This window comes from Alosa pseudoharengus, unplaced genomic scaffold, assembly GCF_046254945.1.
Source record: "Alosa pseudoharengus isolate Yale_2024_CS ecotype anadromous, Long Island Sound unplaced genomic scaffold, YU_APseudo_1.1 YU_APseudo_1.1_scf_13, whole genome shotgun sequence".
Classification (NCBI taxonomy): domain Eukaryota; kingdom Metazoa; phylum Chordata; class Actinopteri; order Clupeiformes; family Clupeidae; genus Alosa; species Alosa pseudoharengus.
The window spans coordinates 34,862,377-34,877,376 of record NW_027468598.1 but is presented as its reverse complement, the minus strand read 5'-3'; the positions used below and the strand labels follow the sequence as shown (position 1 = coordinate 34,877,376).

The 15,000-nt window shown below is 45.2% G+C and overlaps 2 protein-coding genes across 2 annotated transcripts in view; both read right to left on the bottom strand.

Annotated features, from left to right (window-relative positions):
* LOC143121411 (E3 ubiquitin-protein ligase TRIM50-like) overlaps positions 1–1,724 on the bottom strand; it is a 9,432-nt gene extending 7,708 nt beyond the window's left edge. The window contains exon 1 of the mRNA XM_076281772.1: positions 1,317–1,724. Coding sequence (XP_076137887.1) covers positions 1,317–1,724 — 408 coding nt within the window. The remainder of the gene's footprint in view (positions 1–1,316) is intronic.
* A 3,619-nt stretch (positions 1,725–5,343) lies between these two features.
* atp1b3b (ATPase Na+/K+ transporting subunit beta 3b) overlaps positions 5,344–15,000 on the bottom strand; it is a 42,353-nt gene continuing 32,696 nt past the window's right edge. The window contains exons 3-7 of the mRNA XM_076282922.1: positions 12,979–13,077; positions 9,717–9,904; positions 8,721–8,771; positions 6,386–6,472; positions 5,344–5,511 (exon numbers count right to left, since the gene is read on the bottom strand). Of these exons, the coding sequence (XP_076139037.1) occupies positions 5,344–5,511; positions 6,386–6,472; positions 8,721–8,771; positions 9,717–9,904; positions 12,979–13,077 (593 nt within the window). The remainder of the gene's footprint in view (positions 5,512–6,385; positions 6,473–8,720; positions 8,772–9,716; positions 9,905–12,978; positions 13,078–15,000) is intronic.

Sequence of the window (15,000 nt, the reverse complement as noted above, 5' to 3'; positions counted from 1 at the left end):
AGGCCCCGGGAGAAAAGTCTACTGACAACACTTCTCTCACGATTGATCTTCTCTGCATACACAGAATACTGATTACCTTGCATCCCCCGCCCCCGAAATCCCTACCCCCCCATCCCCTTTTTACATTTTCCTATGTCAAGGAAGCTAATCACAATTTGAGATTTTTGAGAGGCTACATGCATCTCTCTCTATACATAATCCTGTATTTCAACCACATCACACAACAATAGTGGATTAAATCTATTTCTCAATAATATACTAAACACACCGTACAGTATATCTATCCACCCTTCCATTCCATCTACTCTCCTGGGCTCAGTCAGGCTAGAGTGTGTCACTGACAAAGAGTAACATTTCACACGTTATCAGATATATGCACCTGTATCAGTGTGAGGCAAGTGGCTGTATACAGCACTGTGCAAAAGTGTTAGGCACACATTAGATTGGTTGCTTTAGCAATGCTATGACGACCATATATGTTTATTTCTCATTGTCTTTATTAGAAATCAACCAGAAGATAGAGGGAATATTAAAAAACATAAAAAAGGTAAAGTTTCTAGTCTTTTGCATCCATTCGATTGGTTGTTTTTGCAGTGTTAAAATGACCAATCTCTCAAGGGGGAAGCTGAAGCTGGTTGGTAGCTACTGGTTCTGGTCTGACAGAGATCAGATCTCATTGAGAAGCTACAGCTAGAAGAGTTCATTGCTCACCTAAAGTGGGATAAAGCAGGACCAAAGATTTCTATTCAAAGACTCCTTGATGAGACAAACTGACACTGTATTCCCACCATGCAAAAATGCTTGAGACATGAGCACATGACATGAGGGTGAGCCACGGTCAAGCCAGCAGCTGATCTCGAGACCCCCATCGTAGCTGGATCTACCAACAGCTTCTGGCAGGCCAGGCATGCCCATCAGTGGCCAGGGTGTACGACAGCTCCGTCAAGAGCTTCCCCCTTGGGCGACTGGTCATTATAACACTGCTAAAACAACAAATCCAATGGCAGCTAGAGACGACTGAAATTGGACTGGTATCAGAACAAAAACTACATATTATGTGTATTAAGTACTGTGTATATTATATAAATATAAATTAAATATCTTGCCATGAGGATGGTAATGCCCAGAGGGACCAAAACAGCAACTTTTCAGTGAACGTCTTTCTATGACTGCCCTTCCACATTCTGGGAGTTCTGAGCACCAATCTAATCTACTCGTTTATTCTTCTGGAGTCATTCTGGATCCTCTCGGACATCTTTACCATCTTCATCCCCTCTCTCTCCCCATCATCGGACTGTTAATGTAGGCTACTGTACCTTCATGCGGCTGTAGACGCTGCTGACTGGGGTCACCTTGTGTGCGCGATGCGCCCCGATGCTGCCACACAGGCCACAGATGACTACCTGGTCCTCCTCACAGTACAGGCTCAGCGGGTTGTGATGCTGCGGACAGTTGTCGGACGGGACGTCGCCCGGCCGGTTCACTTCCCGCAACGACTCGACGAGGCGAGCCAGCGAGTGGTTGAGCGGGGGGCTCAGGCCGTCGACTGAACAACGGCACACCGGGCACTGGAGCTGGCCTAGCGGGTCAAGATCCATGGAGCGGACACAGCTGCGGCAGTAGGAGTGTCCGCACTCCAGCATCAGCGGCTCGGTGAACACCTCCAGACAGACGGGGCAGCGCAATTGGTCCTCCAGTGAGGCCATGCTAGGTCTCCGGTCCATGTGAAAGCTATTCCACCAGGATGGATGAGCTGAGAAGAAGCCTAGTTACAATCCACAAACCCACGGCCTACGCTCAAGATTAAGATGGCCCTCAGGTATAAATATTTCCTGGTTAAACCTTATCATCGAAAAGAACGTAATACATGTATTGCCCTGTCACCTGTTTATGCACAGGCATGGCTTTGCTTTAATTAAAACAAACTACTACAAGAGAGAGAGTGTCTTGTGTGTGTGTGACTTCTTTCATGTGTGCACACGCGCTATCATCAGAGCACTCTCCAACCAGGGCGCGTGCGATAAAGGCTACTCTACCTATGACTACCCAAACAAACATGAAACATGAAACATGAACCAAGGTCACTCTCACCTCCGCTTATCGCCGCCACCCCTGCTCCGACCACTCAAAGCCATTGGCCCTGTCAACACCGCGCAGTGTGACCTCTTGGCGCGTACACAACATGGCCACCCTGAGTGGCCCTCTTCTCTTATCACAGGCTTGACATTGTCACTTGTTTTGTGAGCATGGAGAAATGTTATGGTCCATTAACACACCCACACGAGAATGGCTGCTAACAAATAGATCAGAATTGCAGGCTTTGAAGTAAAGATGCACGGTTTGTACTTCACCAGTAGGCGGCAGCGTTTCATAATCTTTTAGTTCACTGAATTGCCTTCTATTTTGAAGTTTCATGATTTGGCAGGGGGGAATTACCAACAAACATTGCAGAAACGTTGTTTGTATTATGGTATACATGGTGATATATTTAATGACAGTCTGATAAAATACAGATCCGTTTTTTATAATCTAGATCTGTTCATAACCCATCCTTTGTGATTTTTTTTTTTTTAAATATCAAAAATAGAACAAAAAAGGGCCTTAACCGCACTCCTTAAGTAATTACCACCAACACAGTCTGGAAGCCAATTACACTGTATCTTCAAAATAACCACCATTACAGTGCCCCCTAGTGTAAACTCTTTCTTGCTACTGAGAAAGCAAAATGGGGAATGTTTCTTGGTTATTCATCACTGTTACAGACTGCAATTTTATGCAAGGTTTGCTCCTGCGTCATTGTTGCTGTTGTGTAGCCGCTGTAATGGGCTGAAACCCATGGTCTATAGAGAAGGCATGCCCACTGTTGTACAACCCCAAAACAGAAAAAGTTGGGACGTTGAGTAAAATGCAAATAAAAACAGAATGTGATAATATACAAGTCTCATAAACCCATATTTAGCAGCAAAATGACATAGACAACATATCAAAGGTTGAAAATGAAAAATTTGACTATTTCATGGAAAATATATGTTAATTTTAAATGTCATGCCAGCAACATGTTTCAAAACAAGTTGGGACAGGAGTATGGTCACCACTGTGCTGCTTCATGTTTAGGAACTAAGGAGACCAGTTGCTAGAGTTTAGAGAATGAAATGTTGTCCCATTACTTCCATTTTCATTCCATTATTCCATTGATTGTGCCTTGCCAGATGTACAAGATGCCCATGCTGTAGGCACTAATGCACCTCCACACAGTCATAGATGCTGGGTTTCGAATTGAGGACCAAAACATGTTGGAAAGGTTGGATGCTTGATAGGCCCTCTCCTCTTTAGCTCAGATGAGTCCATGATTTCCAAAAAGAACGGCACATTTTGATTGGTCTAACCACAGGACCTTTTTCCATGTTAACTCAGTCCATTTTAAACAAGCTCAGGCCCAGATAAGACGGTGGTCTCAATACAATTTTGGCTGTTAGAATTTTGGCTGCAGTTTTTGAATTGAGTATGAAACTGTACATAGACAATGGTTATCAGAGGTTTTGAGCCCATAATGACAGGTCTGGAAACAGGTCTGGTTTTGATGCAGTGCCATCTAAGGTCCAATAGACCATGGTCATCCAATTAGTTTTTCAGCTCTTTTCCTTGTTTGCCAAGATTTCTCTGGATTCTCTGAATGTTTTAATCATATTATGTCCTGTAGATGATGAACTCCTCAAATACTTCACAATTTCATGTTAAGAAGCATTAAAATTACATTGTTTCTTCATTTGTGCACACAGGTTTACAGAGTGATGTATACCCCTACATCTTTACTTCTAAGAGACCCTGCCTCTCTGGGATGCTCTTTTTTTTATACCAAATCATGTTGCCAGTTACCCTAATTAGTTGTGAAACATTCCTCCTTTTGTCTTCTTTATCATTACACAACTTTTCCAGCATTTTGTTACCCCGGCCCAACATTTTTTGAAACATGTTGCTGGTATCAAATTCAGAATTAACATATTTTCCATGAAATAATCAAATTGGTCATTTTCAACATTTAAGAGATTTGCCGATTATTACGTTCTGTTTTTATTCACATTTTACACAACGTCCCAACTTTTTTTAGTGTTGTTTAATTTTAACATCTACATGAGTATTTATTAACCTTTTGCATTTATGATGTGTCATAACAACAGTGTGACATTTACTTGACAAATATGTGGACACAACAGCAATTCAATCATATCTAGAAAATGTTTGTTTAAAATCACCTTTATTTCAAGATTTTTTTCTTACAGATCTTAAGGCATCTGCAGAGATCACATTTCTTGCAGAGGTAAAAAAAAAAATCCCTTTCCCCACATGTTGGACCAAGGGGATGAACAAGGTTGATACATTTTTTTGGAATTTTTTTCTTTTAATATATTTTAATTATCAATAATCTTTACTTACAGCTATTTTTTATTATTTCTTAACTCTTGATTTCTTACAGCGGTCAGACATCAGTGAGATATAGGATTAAGGAGGGGATACAGTGTATTTCTTTCTTTTTTAAATCCATTAATATGTACATAGAGGAATACAACACAGCACACTCACGGACACACACAGCAGGCTACACAGCACTACAGGAGAGAAGACCACATCAAACTCATAGCTTTGATACGCCTATTTACAAGTCGCTAGTATGGCACGATGTCGCTAGGCTCTCACTTACTGGGACGAGGGATTGGTGGGGGGATTGGTGGGGTGAGCGATAGTGGAGGTGTGTGCTTTTTACTTCTTGTTTTTGCTTCTTGATCATCTGCTTTTATTGATACAGTGTTTTGTTTGTTTTGCTTCTCTGTTCGTTCTGGCTAAGATAGTGTGTGTGTGTGTGTGTAGAGGGTGAAGGGTGTGAGGGCAGGCAGAGTGGGTAGTCAGAGTAATACGTGAGAAGATAAAGGTGGGGTGGGGAATGACCTTTGACCTGGAAGCACACCCCATGCTACTGAAACAGTGTGATTAGCCCACATGCCCTCTTGTCCTGACCCTTTCAGGTACACGGTCAGGAAGAGCCAGTGTGGTGGGTGGTAGAGGTGGTAGTGTATGGAGGGGCAAGGATTGTGTGTGTGTGTGTGTGTGTGTAGGGGGGAGGGGAGGGTATACGTATGTGGTGTGGATGGCGTGAGCGGGGCAGTTGCTATGGAAATGCACGAGGCTGGGCATTGTGCCATTGTGCTGGTCGGGCAGCGGGCAGGTAGGGCTGGGGAGAGGGCGGGGGACGGGTCGGATTGGCAGGTGGAGCGCGCGGGGGGGGAGGCGGGGGGGGGGGGGGGGGGTCGGAGTGGCAGGTGGAGCGCGGGGTGGGGGGGGGGGCGTCTACTCGGACACCTTGATCCGGAACGTGACGCGGCCCAGGAACTTGTCGCGCTCGTCGTCGTTCTTCAGGTTGGAGCCCTCCACCTTGCACTCCACCGCGATCTCCGTGTTGTAGTCCTCCTTGGCCAGGTGCAGCTTCACGCCTACCAGGGGCTGCACGTAGTTGGGCTACACACACAAGGAGAGGAGTGGAGACACACACACACACACACACACGGTCAACACACAAGGAGAGGAGTGGAGAGACACACACGGTCAACACACGAGGAGAGGAGAGACACACACACACACGGTCAAAACACACACATGGTCAAAACACAAGGATAGGATAGGAGAGGAGAGACACACACACGGTCATAACACATGGAGGGATTACACTTTAGAGTTCCATTTTCCTTGCGTCCATAGCAGCTCTGTCTGCTGTGTTGAGTACTTAACATGCATGTGCTGCATGCCTATTGAGCTGATAACATTGCTGTTGACAGCACTTTCCACTGTTGGCTGACTATATATAAGTATATATAAGTATATAAGTAGTATAACTATATATACTTTTTTGATCCAGTGAGAGAAATGTGGTCTGCATTTATCCCAATCCATGAATTAGTGAAACACACTCAGCACACAGTGAGGTGAAGCACACACTAATCCCGAGCACTCGGGGAGCAGTGAGGGGTTAAGTGCCTTGCTCAAGTGCACTTCAGCCGTTCCTACTGGTTGGGGTTCGAACCGGCAACCCTCCGGTTACAAGTCCGAAGCCCAAACCAGTAGGCCACGGCTGCCCCTACACAGTTTCTGTGCCTGGAGTACCAGAAATATTTGAATTTGTTCTATAAATGATTTTCAGATGCAGGTCACACCTGTAAGCCCTGCAATAGTTATTATTCACTGATTAATAACTGACTTATTCATTATAATACGCAATTTGCTCTTTAGTGTCAATATACGATTTGATATCAGGAGCCGGCCTTTATCAGTCTCCAGAATGACCACTGTGAACACACACAAGCACACAAATACGAATAGCTGATGGTTGACTTACATGTAATTGTTTGCCATAATAGGGGAAGTACATCTTGTCAATCTTTCCCTCAGGGGGGTAATAAGACACCTGTAGAGGGGTGTCTCTCTGGAGGAAGAGGAGGAGGAGGAAGAGGAGCCAGGGCATGAGGAAGGTAGTCATGTGACCAGACCCACACTTACACGCATGCACAGGCATGGTAGCACTCAGTAGAGTGACTTTCCATTCTAACTGTACAGGCACACACACACACACAAAAATGCATACCGACACACACACACACACACACACACACACACACACCCTCTAGTAATGAGCTTTGAGGATCACCACTAAAAGAAGATGTGTGGAGTTATGATATAAGCAAACGTTTCAAGAAATACCAAACGCACAATATTACCCCCTAATATAAACAGTCATTGTGTGCACATTAAGAGAGTCACAAAAGCAGAAATGAGAGATGTGTCTTCAGCCTGCACCCATCCACAAGCTCAACCTATCAACTTACCTCAGACTGGGGCCTTAGCAGCACCAGCGCCGCATGGCATGAGAAGCCCCCGGGTGGCTGACCGGTTATGAGCTGCTGGTCTGCAGTTAGTGAGCAGCTGGGGGATGAGTGGCTGCACTAGCGCTCGCTTCAGTTTAAGTGGACGGCCAGATAGCGGCAGATCCTGAGACAGATCTGTTCCCTCCCAACAGACTAGGTGCACGAAAGGCTCTTCCTGTACGCTCGTGTATTTCCTGTGGAGCGTTAGCTGTGTTGTAACGCCATCTTCTGTTATATTCTGTTCCTTACATCTTCACTCCGACACTGAATATCTTGTTTGCTCAATAATAAAAATTTTAACACACGCATACATATTTATTTATCGTAAATGCTGATTCCCTAGTGCATCACCCAACCGGGTCCGTGTAGACACTAATTACATTATCAATAGCGGCAGGTTCTAACACACCTGGTCCGTGTAGACACTAATTACATTATCAATAGCGGCAGGTTCAAACACACCTGGCTCCACCGGAAACTACTAACGAGCACACAGAGAGCCTTTCGTGCACGTAGCCTATAGGAGTCCAGATCAGCGGTCAGATCAGATCCAGGGGAGGGCCGGATCCGGTCCAGAGTTTGTTGCTATCCAGGCCAGGATGTGTCGTGTGAAGCGGGACGCGTGGGGAGAATTTAAAAGTCTGGTGGAGATTTTAAATTCATGCGTACGGTACTACAGAAGCGCTGCATCCATCTGATCGGGATCCCGTGCACTCGGCCTCTGGACTCAGAAGGCCAGGGAGGCCCTAGAAGATGGACAGCCACTGGACTCTGTGACGCTACTAAGATGGTGGCTACTCCTAAGATGGCTACTACTTGGGTGGGATGGCGATTAGCCCTTGCGAACACAGTGTGTACTCTGATCAGAGTTAGGAGCACGCTGAGGGCACTATGTCTGGGGTCCACCATATACCTTCCAAACCGACCGGTCAAAGGGCAAAGGTCATCTAGGGAGCGGGGAGGAGTGAGGGATAGGGATTGTGATGGTTGGTGTGGGCGAACAGCGACTGTCCTTAGTGCGGACTAGACCTGGCTCTGACCCTAACACACAATCACTACCTCCGGTCCTGTCCTCATCCTCTAACTGGGATGGGTTTGACGTAAGAGGACTTGTCAGTCCCTGGCAGGGGTGCACATCTTGTTTACTTCTACTTGTTTACTCCATTGGAATGGCTGCAAAACCACGCATGTATGAGAGATGGGAGCACTGAGCAGTTACTAGTTTTGCAGCATCTTCAGCTGCAGTCTGTGCTTTAATAACGGCCAACACAGACAGCAGGGGCTTGAAGGTGACCACACGTCTGGCATGAAGGCTGCTGTTTTATTAAAGTCTGGTCAGACACTGAAGCGTCACATCACAGGAGCTTGGAGAGAGAGAGAGAAGCGCAGAGATATGGAGCAGGGCTGGGGCTAGGACCCAGGGGAGACAGCAGAAGGAGGGCGGGTGGGGGAGGGGTGGGGGTGGAGAGCTAGAGGACCCGACGTCTTACCCACCAGAGAAGTGAGGGTGCTACAGGCAGCGTGGAGAGAAACCAAATACAAACACGTGCGTGAACAAAAAACACACCTGACAGAGGGCACTCATACGGGCGCTCACACACACACACACACACACACACACACACACAAACACATACTGCATACAACATAAAAATAGTGAAAAAAGACACAGAGAAGTATAAATGCTCGAGTGGCCTATTGTGGCCCATGCTGCGTCCACGCCCTTCATCCCAAACCCAGAACCCCTGGAACAGTGAAACGGAGAAACAGAGACAGACACAGAGTGGCGAGGGTGGCGATCAACGTTACCTTTGCTGTGCAGTTGACATAGGGCTCTCCTCGCGGTTTCAGCCCAATAATCTAAAATGATAAATAACCAACAAGCATCATTCGTCACTCAAACATGTAATGGTAGTCTCAGCCCACTAGCTTTACTGTGCTGAAGGTTAGCTTCTAGCTTAGCTTATGGGCAACGGCACATGTCTGGCTTCCTCTGTGCTTTTGTGTGCGTGTGATGTGACGATTATGGTGTTTCACACCTGCTACTAGGATTTCTTGTGTGACGGAATGAGAAACATTATCTGAGAACCCCGCCCCACCCTGTTCTGCCTGTCCCCCGAAACTTGGCACAGGAGGGACGCCCACGCGGGGGGTAGGACTACAAATCCCACAATGCACCCCACACTCTTGCCCAGTGTTGCCAACTCCCATGCTTTTGGTGTGAGAAACATGAGTCCTGTCACAGGCTTACATGCAAATCCATATTCCAATGACTTCAATGCATCTCGCGCCAAAAAATACAATCGTTCTTGGTCAATCTTTGAGAGTTGGCACACTTGCTCTTCCCCTGCCAGCCAGCTGGTCATCCTTGGGGCCACCAAGAGTAGGGAGGGCCATGGGGTGTCACCAAGATGATAAATAAAACCCTGCACTACAAAGCCCACAATGCACCTCGCATTCCTCCCCAGGAAACAAGGAACTGGGGTCATGAAGTAAGACAGCTAGGGCTATGAATGTTGGTGGCACCCTGTTCATATAAACCTCTGCATAGCAGCTGCAGACGGTACACCTCACTCTCTTCTCTGCTGGCCAAAGGGTCACAACATGAGAGCAGGGGAAAAGGCGGCGGTGGCGTCTCACCCTGTTCATCTTGACCAGAATGCAGGGCTTGTCCTCTTAGTAGCCCCACTTAAAAAAAATAAAAAATAACAACAACTACAAATCCCACAGTGCACTTCCCCACTCTGATCACATGGCCATCCAATAAGAGAGTGTGGGAGCGGCGGCGGCGATTGGGCGACTCACCCTGTTCATCTTGACCAGGATGCAGGGCTTGCCCTCAGCGTAGCCGAAGGTGGTGTCAGCCAGGCCGGAGCACTGCCGCAGCAGGCTACGCTTGAACTGGCACACCTTCTTCTCCTTCACCTCGTCCTGGTCAGTGTACTCGTTCACCATGCACAGCTCGTTCTTCTCCTGAATCGTGTCGTTGTACTCTGGAAGGCGAAGGCAAGGCAACACACCCAAGATGGGCTGCGTTAGGAGCGAAGAGTTTCATTTTTTCTCTTTTTTTCTCTCTCCTTACTGTGACTCACTCGTTCATTAGGCATGCTTCTTTTGTGGCGTGGTGAAGTCTAACGGGCAAGCTACACCAGGCGTGTAACTGAAACGTTCCATTCACTTAGCGTATGCTACAACAGTTAGCGCTCTATTCACTTAGCGTATGCTACAACAGTTAGCGTTCTATTCACTTAGCGTATGCTACAACAGTTATCATTTCTATTCACTTAGCGAATGCTACAACAGTTAGCGTTCTATTAACTTAGTGTATGCTACAACAGTTAGCTTCCACTAGAATCAGTGGAACTTGTTATACCAGACGCACATTTGAATAAATCGTCTAAACCTATTTTTACACTCTGCAAACTGAACGCTTCAATTGCCCGGCTGTAAGGGTGTTGTGCTTGTTCATTGGCATGCTTCTTTTGTCGCGTGTCTAAAACTGGCATGATGATGGTGTTGGCTTTCCTGATGATTTGAGATGAGGTGTTTATCTAAGGAAATTGAGAAATTAAGTGAAAGTGGGAAATTAGGTGCTTGTCTCTTAGGTCACTGATGCATGCAAGGATTGAACTAGATCATTGGGATACAGCTCAGAGAGAGAATCAGAAGTAACTGTTGCTACTATGTCAACAGTAGAATACTTCATGAGGTGAAATAATGAATTCAGGCAGGAAAATCTACATAGAGGGTAGAGCCCCAACCGAGATTTTAAAGACTGATACCGATTTCGATATTTTGAGGACTTCTAAAACCAATAAACGATAAATCTTTCGATATTCAACACAATATAAAAATGTAATATTTAGCATATTGAAAAGTTCTGATCAAGGTGGGACATTGTGTTTAAATAGGCCTAACTGTCTGGTATCCTAATGAAAGGCTGAATTATAAAATGTTTTTTATGAATAATACCATCAGCTCTGTTGTTATCTGTGATAAACACCAATGCCACGATAACGTTCAAACTATGTACTTTATGCTCTATGAGGGTTCTCTGAATAGTGGGAAAAACCCACTGGAAACACTTCCAACACCAGTGTTTCCTCTATGTTGATTTGGTAGTGGCGGCCCGCTACGGTTTAATTTTCTTCCCCCACGGTATCAGAAATGGGACAGATGCACAATAGTCGCAGTTGCCTTTTAAATGATCCTGCCGACATTATGCACCCCCCGTTGGCAGCCGCTAACATTGCGATTTAACAACAAGCAGAACTATTCAGAGGTTTGGGGCTGTCCAGTTTACCTCCACATAGTGTGTGGATGTGCTTATTGTCCAAACGTTTGCTTTCTTCTGAGTCACTATTAAACACCTCCACCAAAAACGTCACCGCGGTGGGTCCGTTTTAATAAGACAACGTTCAACTTGTCAGTTCTGACAGCTCACGTCCTGATATCAAACATCTGGAAACATTAAAACGATAAGTGAGTCACTAATATAATACAAATTGGAAATAGTCTATAGATGTAGTAATAGATGTAATGATGTTAAAATAAATAGTTGTGTTGTATGACACGGAAAAGTTTTTTTTTTAATAATTTGGGCTACACAGACGCACAAAGGCCGCACGACCTAAACGTTTGTTACCCTTGTTGCTAAATGTGAAAATTAGCAAAAAGAAGTGCAACCATTTTTTAAATTTTCTAACGAATTAGGCTACAGAATGCTTAGCCTAGGCCAGGGGTGGGCAAACTGCGGCCCGCCGAGCATTTTCATCCGGCCCGCCGAACATTTCATTTGGTTATCAGGCTGCTCGCTATTTTTTTCCTGCGATAGAGACGACGTTGGTTAGCCTTACTGCAAACTGCTTTTCACTCTCCTTAGAGAACGTTTGCAATGTCAATGTCAAAACATCATGTTAAATCGAGATAACATCATGTTAAACTAAGTTAACTCCTTTGCAGCAGATCTAACGTGAACATTATGTGATCCATTTAATTGGGAAAGCGCCTGCACTCACGAGAGGGAGAGAGAGCCGCAGGTTCCAGCTGGCTTGTCATTGTTGATAATTGATATATCCTTCTTATAAGAAACTTTTAAAAGGAAATCATGAAGGCAACAGTAGTTCCCACTACTGACCATTTAAAAACTGTGAGAGGGCCCAGCCGTAGGTACAGCACTAGCCATAGCGGAGCAGGCAGAAGATCATTGAGAAATAAACGTGAATTAAAGCGACAGTGCACAATTTATACATTTGTTAAACAGCATAAAATTAGCAGTATTTTTAAGCAATTCATATTTTAAAAGAAATACTTTTCATACTAAATTATAGGCTATATAAAAAAAAAATGTTATGTATGTGTCGTGGGGGGGGGGGGGGGGGGGGGGTGTTGTGGGGCCTGCCCCCACTGCTTAAAAAAATCCTAGAGGAAACACTGAACACGATTGCCATTTCTTTTGGCTTATACGCACAGAGTACCAAAAAGCATGAACTTCTTTTCCTGGAGAAAGATTAGCGGTTCCTCTATGAGAGCAAAGCCAAAAAATACTCAAACATCAAAGACACAGTTGTCTTGTAAACATACAGCAACTTATTCATTACAAAATGAACTCAATGTGACGCGATCCAAAAGCACAAAGAGCTGGACATGAGACTGAGAGGTGAGGAGATGTGCTGGGTCTGATGGTGGGCTAACAACATGGACGACACACTGATGCAGATAGTGCCAGTCTGAAGCACACAGGCAGCTGAGGATGCCGGAGCAACGGTACAGATTGACCTCGACATGCAGCCATTTCATAACCTCAGAATTACCATCACATTCAGAAGGACGCCAACCTAATGAACTGAGGCGTTTCGACATGAACATGAAATATACATTTGTCTGAGCCCTCACACACACACACACACACACACACACACACATACAGCAACACACTCCATATTCTCGTACTCCACTCCTATAAAACGATGACAGTGCAAGGACACAGAGTCCAGCATTTGTAACCTTGACTTAGCTGATGAATTATTCACAAACAGCAGCTTAACCCCCCCGACTGCATACTTACGCTGCAGTAAGGTCTCCAGGTGCTTGACGTAGCCGGCGTACTCAAGGGGATTGGTGCGGTTGAACGAGATGTCCAGATTCCTGGGCCGGATCACCACACCTACAGACGAGGGGACAGGAAGAGCATGGGTCAGTGGCCGAAGCGCCGTAGCATTCTATACTATACTGCATTCTATTCTATACTGCATTCTATTCTATACTGCATTCTATACTGAATTCTATTCTATACTGCATTCTATTCTATACTGCATTTTATTCTATACTGCATTCTATTCTATACTGCATTTTATTCTATACTGCATTCTATACTATACTGCATTCTATACTATACTTAAGCAATATAGCACGAGTGAGAGTGGGGTTGGTCATGGATATTCCCACGGGTGTTGTTCGGCCGTAGCCACGAGGCCGGAGGCCGAGTGGCGCAGGCAACAACAGCCGTGGGAATATCCATGACCAACCCCACGATCACGAGTGCTATATTGCTTTTATACAACAATTCTACCACAAACTAAATAATCTGAAAACACCCCAATATTGTTTAAAAATTTTAATTTCAACATCGTTCTTACGCATCAAAAAATAGTTCCCTTTTCAATAGACAGAGTCTTGGTTGCTAGGTAACCAACATTCCAGATCCCTCTTTACGGGTCTTTGTGGTTTACGTGTCTTCTTGAAAGAAAATTTGAAAGTCGGGCTGAAATCACATTCATATCTAGGTTTGCTGCATGCATGTTACAAGGACACTGGGCCATGCCATGTAAGGGACATGGTACTGCAAAAAAACGGAAACATAGCCTACATTGCAGAACCACTCAACTTTATGAATTTATGGTGAATAAATGTTACACTACTGTGCACAGCCTGACGTGACGATGCTAGCACGTTAGCAGCGGTTAGCTAACTATGCTAACGTTAGTTATCTACACGTCTCCTCCAAGTGACAATCATATTATACACAATGCTGGCAATGCTGAGAACAATTAGCATCCTCGTTTATCTTACTTACATTAAATTGACTGTGTGGCTTAATCCACAGATGTGGTAAAGCGCTGTTTCGTTATGGTTTGCTGAGTAACCCATTGCTTGAAATAGTGGAGAGCTGGGATGAGAACATTGTGTCAAATCTTCGCATTGTATAGCGGAGTGATTTATTATTAGCTGTGCAAAGTCTGAGTTTAAATGTCCAGGGATATTCCAACTCATGGAACGTCTCTCGGCCAATCAGAAACAAATAAATAGTTCCATAGAACCCAATTGTTGTATAATGCATTCTGTACTATACTGCATTCTGTACTATACTGCATTCTATTCAGGCTTCCAGCCGAGGCTCCTCTCCAGAGCGACTCACAGAGAACTCATTACAGGGACAGTCCCTTTGGGGCAGATGAGCGTTAATTGCCCTGCTCAGGGGCACAAGGGGGGCACTTAACCCACGACACTCTGGTATTACACTTGGAGGTCCAGATACCTGTTAAAGGAACGCACCAGCTTTTGGGGAAATGAGCTTATTTGCTGTCTATTCCAGAGTTAGATCGAGGAACATACCTTTCCATTCTCTTCTTTGTGTGTGCCATAACCCAGTCTGACACCATTAGCCTAGCTTAGCATAACTCACTGGAAGTGGTGGGGCAGTCGTGGCCTACTGGTTAGGGCTTCGGGCTTGTAACTGGAGGGTTGCCGGTTCGATCCCCAACCAGTGGGAATGGCTGAAGAGTCCTTGAGCAAGGCACCTAACCCCTCACTGCTCCCCGAGCGCCGCTGTAGCAAGGCAGCTCACTGCTCCGGGTTAGTGTGTGCTTCACCTCACTGTGCTCTGTGTGTTCACTAGTTCACGGATGGGATAAATGCAGAGACCAAATTCCTTGTAAACGTATTGTGTAAAGTATACTTGACCGAGAAACCTGATTTACATTTACATTTTACCAGGGAGCCTATAGGGTATCCTATTATGTAACTCTGGAGTGGTAAATAATCTAATTCCCCAAAAAGTTAATGTGTTCCTTTAAGCGCTGGACTACCT